This window comes from Pseudorasbora parva, chromosome 15 (genome assembly GCF_024679245.1).
Source record: "Pseudorasbora parva isolate DD20220531a chromosome 15, ASM2467924v1, whole genome shotgun sequence".
Lineage (NCBI taxonomy): Eukaryota > Metazoa > Chordata > Actinopteri > Cypriniformes > Gobionidae > Pseudorasbora > Pseudorasbora parva.
In genome coordinates, this window is record NC_090186.1 from 777,630 (window position 1) to 791,443 (window position 13,814).

At 42.1% G+C, this 13,814-nt stretch overlaps 2 protein-coding genes across 4 annotated transcripts in view; both read right to left on the minus strand.

Annotated features, from left to right (window-relative positions):
• Window positions 1-1,868, minus strand: part of LOC137040864 (NACHT, LRR and PYD domains-containing protein 3-like) — a 52,031-nt gene extending 50,163 nt beyond the window's left edge. Inside the window, exons 1-3 of one of the 3 annotated variants that reach the window (XM_067416615.1) lie at window positions 1,771-1,868; window positions 1,276-1,281; window positions 121-790 (exon numbers count right to left, since the gene is read on the minus strand). In XM_067416615.1, the coding sequence (XP_067272716.1) occupies window positions 121-790; window positions 1,276-1,281; window positions 1,771-1,835 (741 nt within the window). In that variant the 5' untranslated portion in view covers window positions 1,836-1,868. Of the gene's footprint in view, window positions 1-111; window positions 795-1,275; window positions 1,282-1,770 lie in introns of those variants that run through there. The other 2 variants (XM_067416614.1, XM_067416613.1) reach the window with 2 other exon arrangements.
• Window positions 1,869-8,520: 6,652 nt separating this feature from the next.
• LOC137041808 (NACHT, LRR and PYD domains-containing protein 12-like) overlaps window positions 8,521-13,814 on the minus strand; it is a 50,674-nt gene continuing 45,380 nt past the window's right edge. The window contains exons 10-12 of the mRNA XM_067418479.1: window positions 12,432-12,984; window positions 10,369-10,428; window positions 8,521-8,695 (exon numbers count right to left, since the gene is read on the minus strand). Of these exons, the coding sequence (XP_067274580.1) occupies window positions 8,521-8,695; window positions 10,369-10,428; window positions 12,432-12,984 (788 nt within the window). The remainder of the gene's footprint in view (window positions 8,696-10,368; window positions 10,429-12,431; window positions 12,985-13,814) is intronic.

Below are 13,814 nucleotides of genomic sequence, written 5' to 3' on the forward strand. Positions count from 1 at the left end.
CTCAGTCACATCAGAAACTTCCTTTGGCATCAACACATCCACTGATGGAGTCTCAGTCACATCAGAAACTTCCTTTGGCATCAACACATCCACTGATGAAGTCTCAGTCACATCAGAAACTTCCTTTGGCATCAACACATCCACTGATGAAGTCTCAGTCACATCAGAAACTTCCTGAGCGTCTGGAAACCTCAGTGTGATTCTGCTTTCGTCCAGACCATCAAAGATGAACACAACTTTACACTCCTCATAAATCCTCGAGTCCAGATCGTGAAGTTCAGGATGAAAGTCCAGCAGAAGTCTGTGAAGACTGTACTGATGATCTCGGATCAAGTTCAGCTCTCGAAATGGAAGCACAAACATGAAATCTACATCCTGATTGGCTCTTCCCTCGGCCCAGTCCAGAATGAACTTCTGCACAGAGACGGTTTTTCCGATTCCAGCGATGCCTTTAGTAAGAACAGTCTTGATCTGCTGTTTCTCCTCACGTCCTGGTTCAGCTGAGGCTGTAAAGATGTCATTGCAGTAGATTGGAGTGTCTTGTGAGTGTTGTGTTCTGGCTGTTTTCTCCATCTGTAAAACCTCATGTTCTTCATTCACTCCTCCTCTCTCTCCCTCTATGATGTAGAGCTGTGTGTAGATCCTGTTCAGGAGGGCTTCATTCTCCTGGAGTTTCAGTCCCTCAAATAATCTCTCATACTTGTTCTTCATGCTGGTTTTGTGTCTGTCTTTGACTCTCTGGAGCTCATCATTCATTGGTTGATCGTGTCTCTTCAGGGACGGCGTAACGCTGGCGAAAGTGTTGATCAGACGAGAGACTGAGGCGGCTCCTCTAGAGATGCTTCGCTCTCCATATACTCTCCTGAAATAAGAAGAACAGATTACTGAATATGAAAAATAAATTCAAATCTATATCAAAACAGAAGTCAAACTTGTATTTTCTGTATAATTAATGCATTCATGTCAGTTTCAGTTGAACCCTTTTCACAATGCACATTGATCCAAAGCAGCTTCACGGAAAACAGAGAAGTAGAAAAACAGAGAAAAGGAAAACCGTGTCTTTCAATCCTCCAGCGAGCAGCTCAAGGTGACAGAGACCAGGAACAAACTCACTAAGAGCTTTAAGAGATGATGAAGAAACCCAAACCTCATCCTCAATCTGACACCAGAGATTCTGTCAGACAATAAGTGTCTTATCTCTGGACATTGGGATCAAAGTTCATCTCTGAATGTTTGTTCACAGATTTGAGGTGAAATCAGAAATAAAAACTGAACTCATCTCTCGGTGTATTCAGTGTGTTTTTGAGTCTCATGTTAAATGTCTTCTCTAAGTTACTCTAGACCTGTTAAAGGGATAAAGGGACCCGTTAAATTCACCCAGAAATGAACATTCAGTCATTATTTACTGAACCTGATGTGGTTCTAATGGCTTATGATCTTCTTTCTTTTTCAGGCCACAGAAGGAGAAATGTTGAGAAATGTCCTGCTCGTGTTCGTCTGTAATGGCAGTAAATACTGAGCAGCTTCAAGCTTTAGAAGAGAAAGATTCACCGAATGATCGCATCAGACTCGAGCTGTATAATCAGTTCTGCTGGTCTGCTGTGAGCCAGGAAAAGCACACAAGCGGCATCTCACCATTTGGAGAAATCAGGATTAAGACACAAACTCTAGAGCACTTGACAGAGATATTCACCTCAGAGATCAGCATTCTGGGATACTTCTGCATCATTTCATTTATTATATTATCTCTAATAATATATCATATCTCACCTCTTCACAGACACACAGCTGGGGTCAGGGGTCACGGCTTCTCTGAATTTAGGAGGAGGATTCATGGATCCGTCACTCCTCAGAGACACACAGCTGGGGTCAGAGGTCACGGCTTCACTGAATTTAGGAGGAGGATTCATGGATCCGTCACTCCTCAGAGACACACAGCTGAGGTCAGAGGTCACGGCTTCACTGAATTTAGGAGGAGGATTCATGGATCCGTCACTCCTCAGAGACACACAGCTGGGGTCAGAGGTCACGGCTTCATCACTGGGTTCTGCAGATGAAGATCTCTCGCTGTTCTCCATAACTGACCTCAGACCTGCACACAGAACAAATCATGCAGGACAATATATATTACATTATTGATTATGCAGAGAATTGATTATATAGTTTGAATAATTGCAATGAGATAAATAATGAATAATTCCCTCTACACTTTAACCTCAGTCTGAATGTTTTAGACAAATTTTGTGTGTGATGTGTCAGGAAAACATGGCACCTGTTCTCAAAACTACACACATAAAACACAAAACACACACACACACACACACACACACACACACACACACACACACACACACACACACCCTATTTTAACTTTTCTAAAACTGGTGCTTTTGTTCAGTAACTCTACACACAAACATCACATGATTGGCCACACACACACACACACAGATGTGCCAAATGTAGTGAACTGTTACGCTTCTGCTTGGGCGTCGGAAGCAAATAAAAAGTGTGTGGGTCAGTAGCGGCTAAGGCAAAATATGATAGGTGGGGAAATTGTTTTGCGGGGGGTCTGGGGGGTCAAAATTTATTTGGTAGATGTGATTTCCTGCATTATGGTGCGTTTGAGGCCATATTCCCATAGGCCATATTGAGGCCATATTTCCTATACCAAAAAACACCTCAAACCAGTCAATCCCAATAGTCTAATAAAAAGGCTATATTCAGTTAACTGCCATAGACATCAACAGTTTCACAGATAATGATAATGAACAAGCTGCATGTTTTTTATGCTCCGTGTCCAGACAGAAAAAGTGCCGTTTACTAAACGATTGATTAGGCCAGACAAAATGACAGAAATCACTGTATTATTTACCGTGGCTATAGAGTAGGGGTTAGAGACGCATGGCACTAAGTGTGAATCCCGCGATATCCGCAACTGATCTCGCAGGTGTCTGATCCACTACGAGAGGAAAGAACTGTCCGGCTTGCCTGCACTTTTTTCACTCCTCTCCTCACTGCAGCCGCCTTGTCTCGCCTTTATTTCAGGCGAGGCAAGGCGCATCTCAAACAAGCCTAACTACTCCAGTCTTCAGTGTCACATGATCCTTCACTAATCATTCTCAGATGAGGATCTGATCATCAACACACATTTTAGGATGCTCAGCATCCTTGATAAATAAAAGTGTTAATAAATCTCTTTTTTAAACTTACCACAAATATTTGAATATCTTAGTTTCAGTTATTTTATAGCACCTTACGTTAATGCTCCAGGCGCCATTTTGTGTTTTCTTCAAGACTGCTCATAACATTTCAGTTTGTTTCATAAAGCTGGATTGTCCTGATATGAGTCCGAGAAGTAAGAAGTGATAGTTGATCTAGTTATTAAAACACAGTCTTAATCGAGCGGCTCTGATTATGAAACTCACTTTACGGCACAACTCCCTAAAATGACCATTAAACTGTAAAGACTGAGTTTAATATGATCACACACAGAAAACACTGGACAATAATATGACATGATATCAGAAGCTGATGAATGAACTTACCGTAATGTGATATTTATGACCGTTTTTAACTCCTGGAAATGAGACTTTACATCTCGGCAGAATCAAGTCTTTCCTTTCGGTTTGGCCTCAGGTGTGTCCTCAGAACGCGCATGCGCAGGAGGCCTCAGGTGTCAACAACACATAAACCCCGCCCATCTCTCTTCTTCTGCTCTTAGTGTTCAGTCGCTCGTTAAATGTGTTTAGCGCCTCCTCCTGGACTGGAGATGGCATTCATTAGTTATATTCATTGCACTTCAGTTAAGATATCATTTGTTTCACTTCAAGTCCTTATAATATTTTTATGATTAATATACACTCAACATTTCCCTCACAATTATCTTTATTTTTTTATTATTAATGAAAATAGTTTATTACAATCTATGATGTCTTTTGTGTCTTATGAATGTTTATCTATATTTAATTTAATTTCTCCAAGAGGAATCTCTATTCTGTCGTTCATTTTCTGGTCTTTGGTATTAACATCTGAATGTTTAGTGATTTTAAGTCTCATCTGCTAAATGAATGAATGTATTAAAGCTTTCTGTTCTTTTCCTCCATGTTAGGATTCTTGTGTTTGTTCATTGCTGAGAGAAATCAATAACATGAACACAATATCATTTCTTTATCGCAGGAGAACAACAAACTGAACTGAACACGAGCCGAGAACTAGTGATGGAGAAACGGAGCTTTTCCAGACTCCGAATCAACTGAACCGATTCACTCACTAAATGATTCACTCTTCTGAAGCGCTCGAGACTCGCTGGCGACCCCTGCTGGTCAAAACTGTGACACTGCAATGAGAACTCAGACCAAACATGTGATGAGACTCTTTATAACACAACTTTATTACATTAAATATAATCCACCATTAAATGTGAGGTGTGTGTATAATTTCTGTTCTTTTGTTCATTTGTAGAGCTTGTTTTTGTGTGTTTTAGGCAGGGATGGGAAGCGATTCACTTTCACTTTTCCTCTGTGAACCCATGAACCAGTGTCTATATGTTTTTAAAGCTTTATAAATGTGTAGACATCATTTTAATAATAACTTTAATGCCATATTTGTATAATAAAATGGAAGTTAATAGTCTCTCGTTGACCTGAAGCTCTGCGTATAAAGCCCTACAATTGAATAAAATATCATATTATACAGACACTTCATATTTAATGGTGTCAGATGATTTGTTAATGGCCTTTAATAGATTCGAGGTTTAATAAAACATTTGTAATTGGTTTGTAAAAGGTGTTTTTCTGCATGTTTGGGCTCAGTTTTCACTGCATTTCCACTGTTTGACCAGCAGGGGTTCTCACAGAGTCTCGAGCGCTTCAGTGAATCATTTAGTGAATCAGTTGTTGAGTTGAACAGTTTGTGTGAATCACTCCTTCAGGATTATTATAAAGTCCCAGGCACAGCTGCCTCCATCACCTCCATCTGTGTTGTTTCAGTCACTCTTTACTGGATTCTCCACATTTTCCCCATTCAGCTTTATGAAAACACCATCTCTCTATATAGCCTGTCCTTTTATCCACACTTGTGTGTTTCCTCTGGGACGACGACACACTTCTATTATTATACATTCACACTCATTTGGGACATTTACCCTTCTATATGCTAATCTTTAATGAATGTTACACATCCTCCAGCTTGTGTTGTGATTCTGTCTCATCTAACAGAACTATAAGCTGCTAACCAAAGTCCAAGTGCGGTCTTAACCGTGTTTCTAGAGCACAAATAATATTGGCTATATCATCCAGATCTGCAGGAACTTTCTGGAGCTCATTCGCTATTAAACTTCTGTCGTTCCATTGGAGGAAATGAAACGCCGTGAGAAAGCCGATCAGCTCCAGACAAACCATCATAATTGGTGTTCAGCATCTGATGAATGATTCCAGCTTTAATATCTTTAATCCCCAATAACTCTGTTGCTGCTTCTACAATGGTCTGGCTTTTATACTCGCCAGCTCTCGAGGACAACATCGCCCTCCTGTGGACATCATATCATCTTTAGGGGACGACTTCTAGTTCGTCTCACTCCTTCCCCTTCTAAAAAACTCCATCATTGATTTTTAAGGTCACTCTCTGAGAATCCCAAGAGTTCTTCATCATCATCTCTTCCTTGAGTACTTCCAGCGACTGCCGATGCTGAAGCTCCTCCAGTTGTTGAGCGGTAGGATAACACACTTTAAGTTGAGATGTGTGTAACTGGTAAATCTTCTCCTGTTTCTTCCTGTTCCTCCTGATAGTTTAAAGGGCCCGTCCTACGCTCAGCTCCATAGAGATCCTGCCATTCTGGAGCCAGTTTAGCAGAAATGTGTTCCTCTGCTTTTGAGAGCGGGTGTGAACGCATCCAAACTCTGGCGTTCGTTCTGAATGAAAGTCTTCTTTTACTGTCATAATGTGGCTTTTGTCTGAGACGAGCTCGTGGAGATCCTTTAATTCCTGAAGTTGAGCAGCATTGCTATATGTTGGAGAATCTGGAGAAATGTCCTGGGACTGAAACACGACATCCAATGGAGCTCTGAGAGGCGAGAGCCGGAGATTCTGGACCAGCTGAATTCAGGCCAAACCAAACTCATGAAGGGCTTTTCCTACATCTGCACACTTTTACTTTTAGAAATGGGGACAATCTTTGAAGGAGGAGCAGATAATGTTTTGGTCGTCACAGTAAAAATAACATTAAATATGATAATATTAGAGTTTTGAAGCTGGGAAAAGATGTGATGATTAGCATGTTGTTAACATGATGCTAATATGATTAGCATATTACTAGCCTGATGCTAAAACAGTTAGCATGATGTTAGCAAACATGATTAGCATGTTTGCAAGCATGATGCTAACATGATAAGCATGTTGTTAACATTATGCTAACACAATTAGGATAATGCTAAAAGGATTAACATTGTTACCATGCTGTTAACATGATTAACATGTTGCTAGCATGATGCTAACACAATTAGCATGATATTAACATAATGTTAACATGATTAGCATGTTGTTAACATTATGCTAACATGATTAGCATATTTGCTAACATTAAGATAACAGGATTAGCATGTTGTTAACATGATGCTAACACAATTAGCATAATGTTAACATGATTAGCATGTTGTTAAATGGTTGCGAGGGTGTTCTTGATGGTTGCTATGGAGTGGCTTGGCAGCATCCCATAATGATTCTCCAAAAGCTCCTTGCCACTATGAATGATATAAAGCAACCCCCATTCCTCTGTGACAGGGGTTCCCAAAGTGTGGTGCCCACCAGGGGGCTGCCAACAAAAAAAAGACAAGATGATCGCGGAAGATTTGGTTTTAAAGTGAAATGTAAAAGTGCCTATTTAACTTTCATAGGAATTCATTGAAAGTACTCGCTTTGCTCGGCTCCGTTATTAATGCCGGAGCAGCTGTGTGCATAGGTTCCTTTCGGTTAGATAGAATTAGTGATTTAAAAGCCCAGTCGGTGATACTGGTCACACGTTAATTAACCGGTGGGAATTTCCACACCGTCACATCTCTATGCGTGCCAACTCGTTTCATTCATTCCATATTATATATATTATAAATATGATTAAACATGAGTCTTTATATGGCGATAAAACAAAGCTTTGTTCGTTTTTTGTTTTGGTTTTTTTGAAGTGGGTATTGGGGGTGCGCCAACCCGTCCGGGACATAGAAGGTAAAAAAGTTTGGGAACCGCTGCTCTATGACATTCAGATGTGAAGATATCCACTGTGGATTAGGGTTGCTAGGGTGCTTGATAATGGTTGCTAGGGCATGGCTAGGAAGTGCTGAAGGTGTTTTGTGATTGGCCGTTGAGTCAATCAAACGCACCCTCGTGTTTCTATGACACTTCTATCCAAAGATATCACTTTGATCTCTTTCAATGGAAGTCTATGGGATCAGTTGCTAGGGAGCTCTAAATGGTTGCTAGCGCGTGGCTTAATAGCACCACGAAGATCCTGAGATAGTGATTGGTTGCCTGAGTAAATTGAGCCCGCCCCTTTGTCTCTCTGACTCTGTGAAACAGAGCTATGGTCAATACAAAATCCCTCTGCGATTTACCATAGTAGGAAAAACACATGCGTTTGATGGGACATCTCTCCCCATAGTAAGGCAATGGGGCAACTTTGGGCAGCTCTAGCACCCCAGGGGTAAAACTTACACCCCATTGAGATGTCTGTCCTGAGAGTTCCTGTCAGCCTCTTCAAATGTCGTATAAGTAACGAGTGTTTATGAAATCCTCACTCAGAGCTATGAGTGGTCAAAGTTTCCGCAATGTTAAGTCAATGGCACTTTTCGGCTCCTTTCGCACCCCCGATCCCTTAGAAGAGACACAGCACACCACAGCGCAAAATCCCCACGATTGGATCCTTCATTTGTTGGGTCTTTGCCAGAAACTCTGTGAGGAGCAGCGCGGATGTAAATGTGTCAGAACAGTGAGAGCGAAGAGCAACACTACGGCTCCATTGCTTCAGCTACGCTGGAGGACATCTGTAAGGCAAAGCTTCCTTCATCATCATCAGGACACGTTTATTTGGAAGGACCTTCGGCTTTTGGCAATGAACCAACATGACTTTAGCTGTGGAGCTGACAGGATTCCAACACATCCGGTGTTTGGCACACACACTGAAGCTCACGTCACAGCGAGCCTTAAAGCTCCCCGCTGTAGCTCGACTGCAGGAGAAGATTCAGAGGATTTCTGTGCTCTTCCATAGGAGCACCACAGCAGCGGGAGAACTGAAGAGGAACCAGACGATGGTGGACCTTCCACAGCTCAAGCTGATCACAGATGGTGCAGTCCATCAGGTGGACCATATGAGATGCTGTCCCGTTTCCTGGAGCACAATCCTGCTGTTGATCTCAAATTACAGCTTTGTCCCCGTTAGGATTGAATCACAGGACCGGATACCAGTCATTTTGCCAAGAGATCTCTTATTGATTATCTTTGTATGTCAGACATAGTAGAGACATTGAAAAGTGATTATTTCACGCTAGCTGTTTGTGTTTGTCCACTCCTCCGTTCCTCTACCCTTCTCCCTTCTCCATCCCTCCTCTGTCCCTCTTTCTCTTCATCGTTGTCGTCGTCTCCTTCGCTGTTGTCGTCTCGTTGTCTTCTGGGCCGTTCACTGAATTTGGATGTTATATAGAGGAACTCACTAGGAAGAGATTTCCTCAGAAGGTAGAGAACATGCGTCATATGTTTAAAATAGAACGTACACTTCATGCTTCCATGTGTTGCTCAATCCACTTTCCTTATAAAGAACAGCCAACGCTACATCACCAAACAAACACATCAGCAGAACTATAGCCCACCGTATGCCACTTGGTACATGTGTGCACATTCTTGATCAAATATAGCTCAGCCATGTCTCTCCTTGGGACACATGTACAAACACAGGCGGACTTTACAACATACATTAGACTAATAATAATACAAAAAATACCAATAAACCATCAAATGTCCATCTTCAGTGGCATCTGTGCTGATCTCTGATCTCCTGAGGTGAGCGGTTTACTGAGACTTTCAGCACTGATACGACTAAAGCCTTAAACAACATTACATCCCTTGGGGATTGTGTTGATTTCATCTCATTTGTTGATGTGTTGCTAGGAAAAGTTCATCTTATTTTCATCTGAAATGATTAAATGAATCTTGTAATGAATGTTGCTCTGCTGCTTTTAAAGGTGAGAACGAGAGTCTCTGACATCTGCACCTTGACTGAGATGGAAATCTCAAATGCTGAAGAGGTCGATCAAGCCCTCAAGCCTATGCTGGTGGAAACAAACGTCATGTGTGAGGAGAAGACCCAACAGTTTCTATCATTGCTCCGCTTCACACACACCTGTTGAGTGCCATGATCAGCGCTGCTAAAGACTCAAAGAGATGAAGATCTACCAAGAGCTCTCAGAGAGATATAATCCTTCAGAGGAGAAGAGCAACCTCTCCATCTCATCAGCCTCAGACCCTCGGTTTAAATCTCTGCCCTTCCTCTCTCCAGAAGACACGCATCAGACATTTACCACAGTGGGCTCAAAGGCGGCTGCTCTTAAGGGACATTCATTTATTAATCCTCTAAAGGCTCTAACATGCTTATGTGACTCTCACCTTAATCTACTGGGAATGCTTCTGCATTAAAGATAAACCAGCTCTAAGCACTGACATGTTTCCAGGTTTACATCAAATAAGTTGGCCAAGTTGTAATTAAGTTTTCAGAAGTTGATTTGCTGAGAAGTTTACAGTTTACAGAAAACTCTTGTTAGAAAGCACTGCAGTGTGTTCATGTTCACAGAATAGTTCATTAGACCCCTTGGTCCTGAAATGGGACCAGATTTTGTTATATAAGGTTTTATACCGGATGTTTTTCTATCACCATCACTATTTTTAGTAATGTTTGCATTTCACAATTTCATTTCAGCAGTAAATTGCTAGTTTGAGGGGTTTTGTTAAACGAAATTTGAGATGTTGCTGCTATGACTGATAAGTTAGAGATGTGACCTTTCTTTACTACATTTACTTCATGTGTTCATATCAGAGCCAGATCCTGCCTTCAGAAGAGTGTGTGTGAGAGAGAGCCGGAGTGTGTTCATATCAGAGCCAGATCCTGCCTTCAGAAGAGTGTGTGTGAGAGAGAGCCGGAGTGTGTTCATATCAGAGCCAGATCCTGCCTTCAGAAGAGTGTGTGTGAGAGAGAGCAGGAGTGTGTTCATATCAGGATATTTTATTGCTCTCCAGAAACTGAACAAACCTGCCACAAACCAGCCATGAGTGACAGACAGAGAGGGGATCATTTCATCAGAGCTATAATAAAGACATTAAAGATGTTCTTACTTATCCCAGGGGTCTAACGGGTCATCTCCAGCATAGCTGCGCACGCTCAGCTCAAACGCCCTGCAGTGAGGAAGAGATCATCAGTGTTATTCACCTGCCAGTGGTCATAATGATATGCCTGATCGCTGTAGAGTAAAGTGGGATGCTCAGAGCCAGACGATCACATTAACTATTGATCAGAGAATCCTGAAACTGCAGAAACTGTTGATCACTGATAATAATCCTAAATGTGTGTTGATGATCAGATCCTCATCTGAGAATGATTAGTGAAGGATCATGTGACACTGAAGACTGGAGTAATGATGATAAATTCAGCTTTGATCACAGGAATAAATCACACTTTACTATATATTCACACAGAGAACAGATGATTTACACTGGAGGAATATTTCACTGCTTTACTGGAGTTATGATCAGATTAATGAGCAGAAGAGACTCAAAGACTGTCATAGATGTATGAACATGTATTAAAACACACAAGCCCAGAGAAGGGAGGCACACAGTTGTGTTATATAGAACAAAACATCATGATATTGAGCCATATTAATAACCCAACTGAATCATAAACATCATCAGGACCAATACACACTCTCGGTCAGATGCTAACACGCTACTTACTGAAAATAAGAATTAAGGTCCATCGTTTCTTCTTGTTGAACACAGAAAGTCCGTGGGGGAATGTTTACGGTTAAACGAGACTCATTTAAAACACGTTAATAACAATATTAATCGCTAATATTTCCGTTAACTAGCCCCGCTCTGCTAACTGTATAACTGCAACAACGACATGTTTTCAAATGTACCGCTTAGCCAATCATTAGCCTTCATGAGGCTCAACAGCCAATCAGAGTCCGACACAACAGCGCGTCACGTTTACTCGGTGGCTCCGCCCCCTCTATGGCTCTGGGTGGAGCTGGGCGGAGCTCACATGAATATTCATGAGTTTCCTGTTTGGCGTTAAAGACTCTGAGAATATGAACCCGTGCTCTCCGGATCATCACAGAAACTGTTCTGAGATTTCCAGCTTCACATGAAAGAGCAGGACAGACCTCACCGCCGACAGGAAATACAGAAATACAGAAATAAAGAGAGACTCAGTGATTGTGAGAGAATTCATTCTGCTGATCTCATCACATTCATGATTATTCATACTGTCATCAGTTCACATCAATCATTCATAAACCACTTCATGATTAAATCAATCAGTCCTTTATTACATCTCATCATCAGTTTACAATATACATATTACAGCAATCTGACAATATAGCAATATTATTACAGCCTTATTACAGATTCAGAGCAGTGTGTGTGTGTGTGTGTGTGTGTGTGTGTGTGTGTGTGTGTGTGTGTGTTATTAGAGATTCAGAGCAGTGTGTGTGTGTGTGTGTGTGTGTGTGTGTGTGTGTGTGTGTGTGTTTGTGTGTGTGTGTATGTGTGTTATTAGAGATTCAGAGCAGTGTGTGTGTGTGTGTGTGTGTGTGTGTTCTAGAGATTCAGAGCAGTGTGTGTGTGTGTGTGTGTGCGTGTGTGTTCTAGAGATTCAGAGCAGTGTGTGTGTGTGTGTGTGTGTGTGTTATTAGAGATTCAGAGCAGTGTGTGTGTGTGTTTGTGTCTTATTAAAGATTCAGAGCAGTGTGTGTGTGTGTGTGTGTGTGTGTGTGTGTCTGATCTAGATTCATAACTTCAACATAACGGGAAAAAATAACATAAAAAATATTGAATAAAACTAAATATGTGCGATTTGATGACTGTGTGTGTGTACATTAGAAAGAGGATTTACAAGTGTGTGTGTGTGTGTGTGTGTGTGTGAGAGAGTGTGTGTGTGTGTGTGTGTGTGTGTGTGTGAGAGAGAGAGAGAGAGAGTGTGTGTGTGTGTGTGTGTGTGTGTGTCTTATTAAAGATTCAGAGCAGTGTGTGTGTGTGTGTGTGTGTGTGTGTGTGTGTGTGTGTGTGTGTGTGTGTGTGTGTGTGATCTAGATACTGATTAATGAAAAAAAAAAAATTAAACTAATTATGTGCGATTTGATGACTGTGTGTGTGTGGACGTTAGAAAGAGGACTTACGTGTGTGTGTGTGTGTGTGTGTGTGTGTGTTTAATCTGACACAGAGACACTGAAGAATTATAATAAACCCTAAATCCAGCGTAGAGGGGTTCAGTGAATGTGGTGTTGAATGTGTGTAAGTGTGTGAGTGTGTGTGTGTCAGAGACGCTGTAGAAGGACAGAGTGCCGGCCGACACGTCCACACACACTCCTGCTCTCTTACAGGATGAACGGATGGCAGGAATAGCAGTGCTCTTCTTATTGTGACAGACAGAGAATCCTTCACCAGAGCAGTCCAGACTCCAGGATTTGTCATTGAGTCCAAACACAGAGTCTCTCCATCCTTTCCTCCTGATTCCTTTATATGCCACTGATATTACAGCATATCCGCTCCATTCGGCCTCCCAGTAACAGCGGCCAGTCAGACTCTCTCTACACAGAACCTGAGGATCATCAAATCTCTCTGGATGATCAGGATACGGCTGATGTCTCACACACTCCACCTTCCTGTTCCCCTCAGACAGAACGAGACGAGTGTGTGCTGTGTGTGGATCCAGTGTGAGATCACAGGCATCTGAACACAAGAAGAGAGAAACATCTAGAACAACAGTCACTAGCCGAGTGTGTGTGTGTGTGTGTGTGTGTGTGTGTGTGTGTGTGTGTGTGTGTGTGTGTGTGTGTGTGTGTGTGTGTGTGTGTGTGTGTGGATCCAGTGTGAGATCACAGGCCCCTGAACACAAGAAGAGAAAAACATCTAGAACAACAGTCACTACACGAGTGTGTGTGTGTGTCTGTGTGTGTGTGTGTGTGTGTGTGTGTGTGTGTGTGTGCTGTGTGTGTGTGTGTGTGTGTGTGTGTGTGTGTGTGTGTGTGTGTGTGTGTGTGCTGTGTGTGGATCCAGTGTGAGATCACAGGCCCCTGAACACAAGAAGAGAAAAACATCTAGAACAACAGTCACTAGACGAGTGTGTGTGTGTGTGTGTGTGTGTGTGTGTGTGTGTGTGTGTGTGTGTGTGTGTGTGTGCTGTGTGTGGATCTAGTGTGAGATCACAGGCCCCTGAACACAAGGAGACAGAAACATCTAGAACAACAGTCACTAGACGAGTGTGTGTGTGTGTGTGTGTGTGTGTGTGTGTGTGTGTGGATCAAGTGTGAGATCACAGGCCCCTGAACACAAGGAGACAGAAACATCTAGAACAACAGTCACTAGACGAGTGTGTGTTTGTGTGTGTGTGTGTGTGTGTGTGTGTGTGTGTGTGTGGATCAAGTGTGAGATCACAGGCCCCTGAACACAAGGAGAGAAAAACATCTAGAACAACAGTCACTAAACGAGTGTGTGTGTGTGTGTGTGTGTGTGTGTGTGTGTGTGTGTGTGTGTGTGTGTGTGTGTGTGTGGATCCAGTG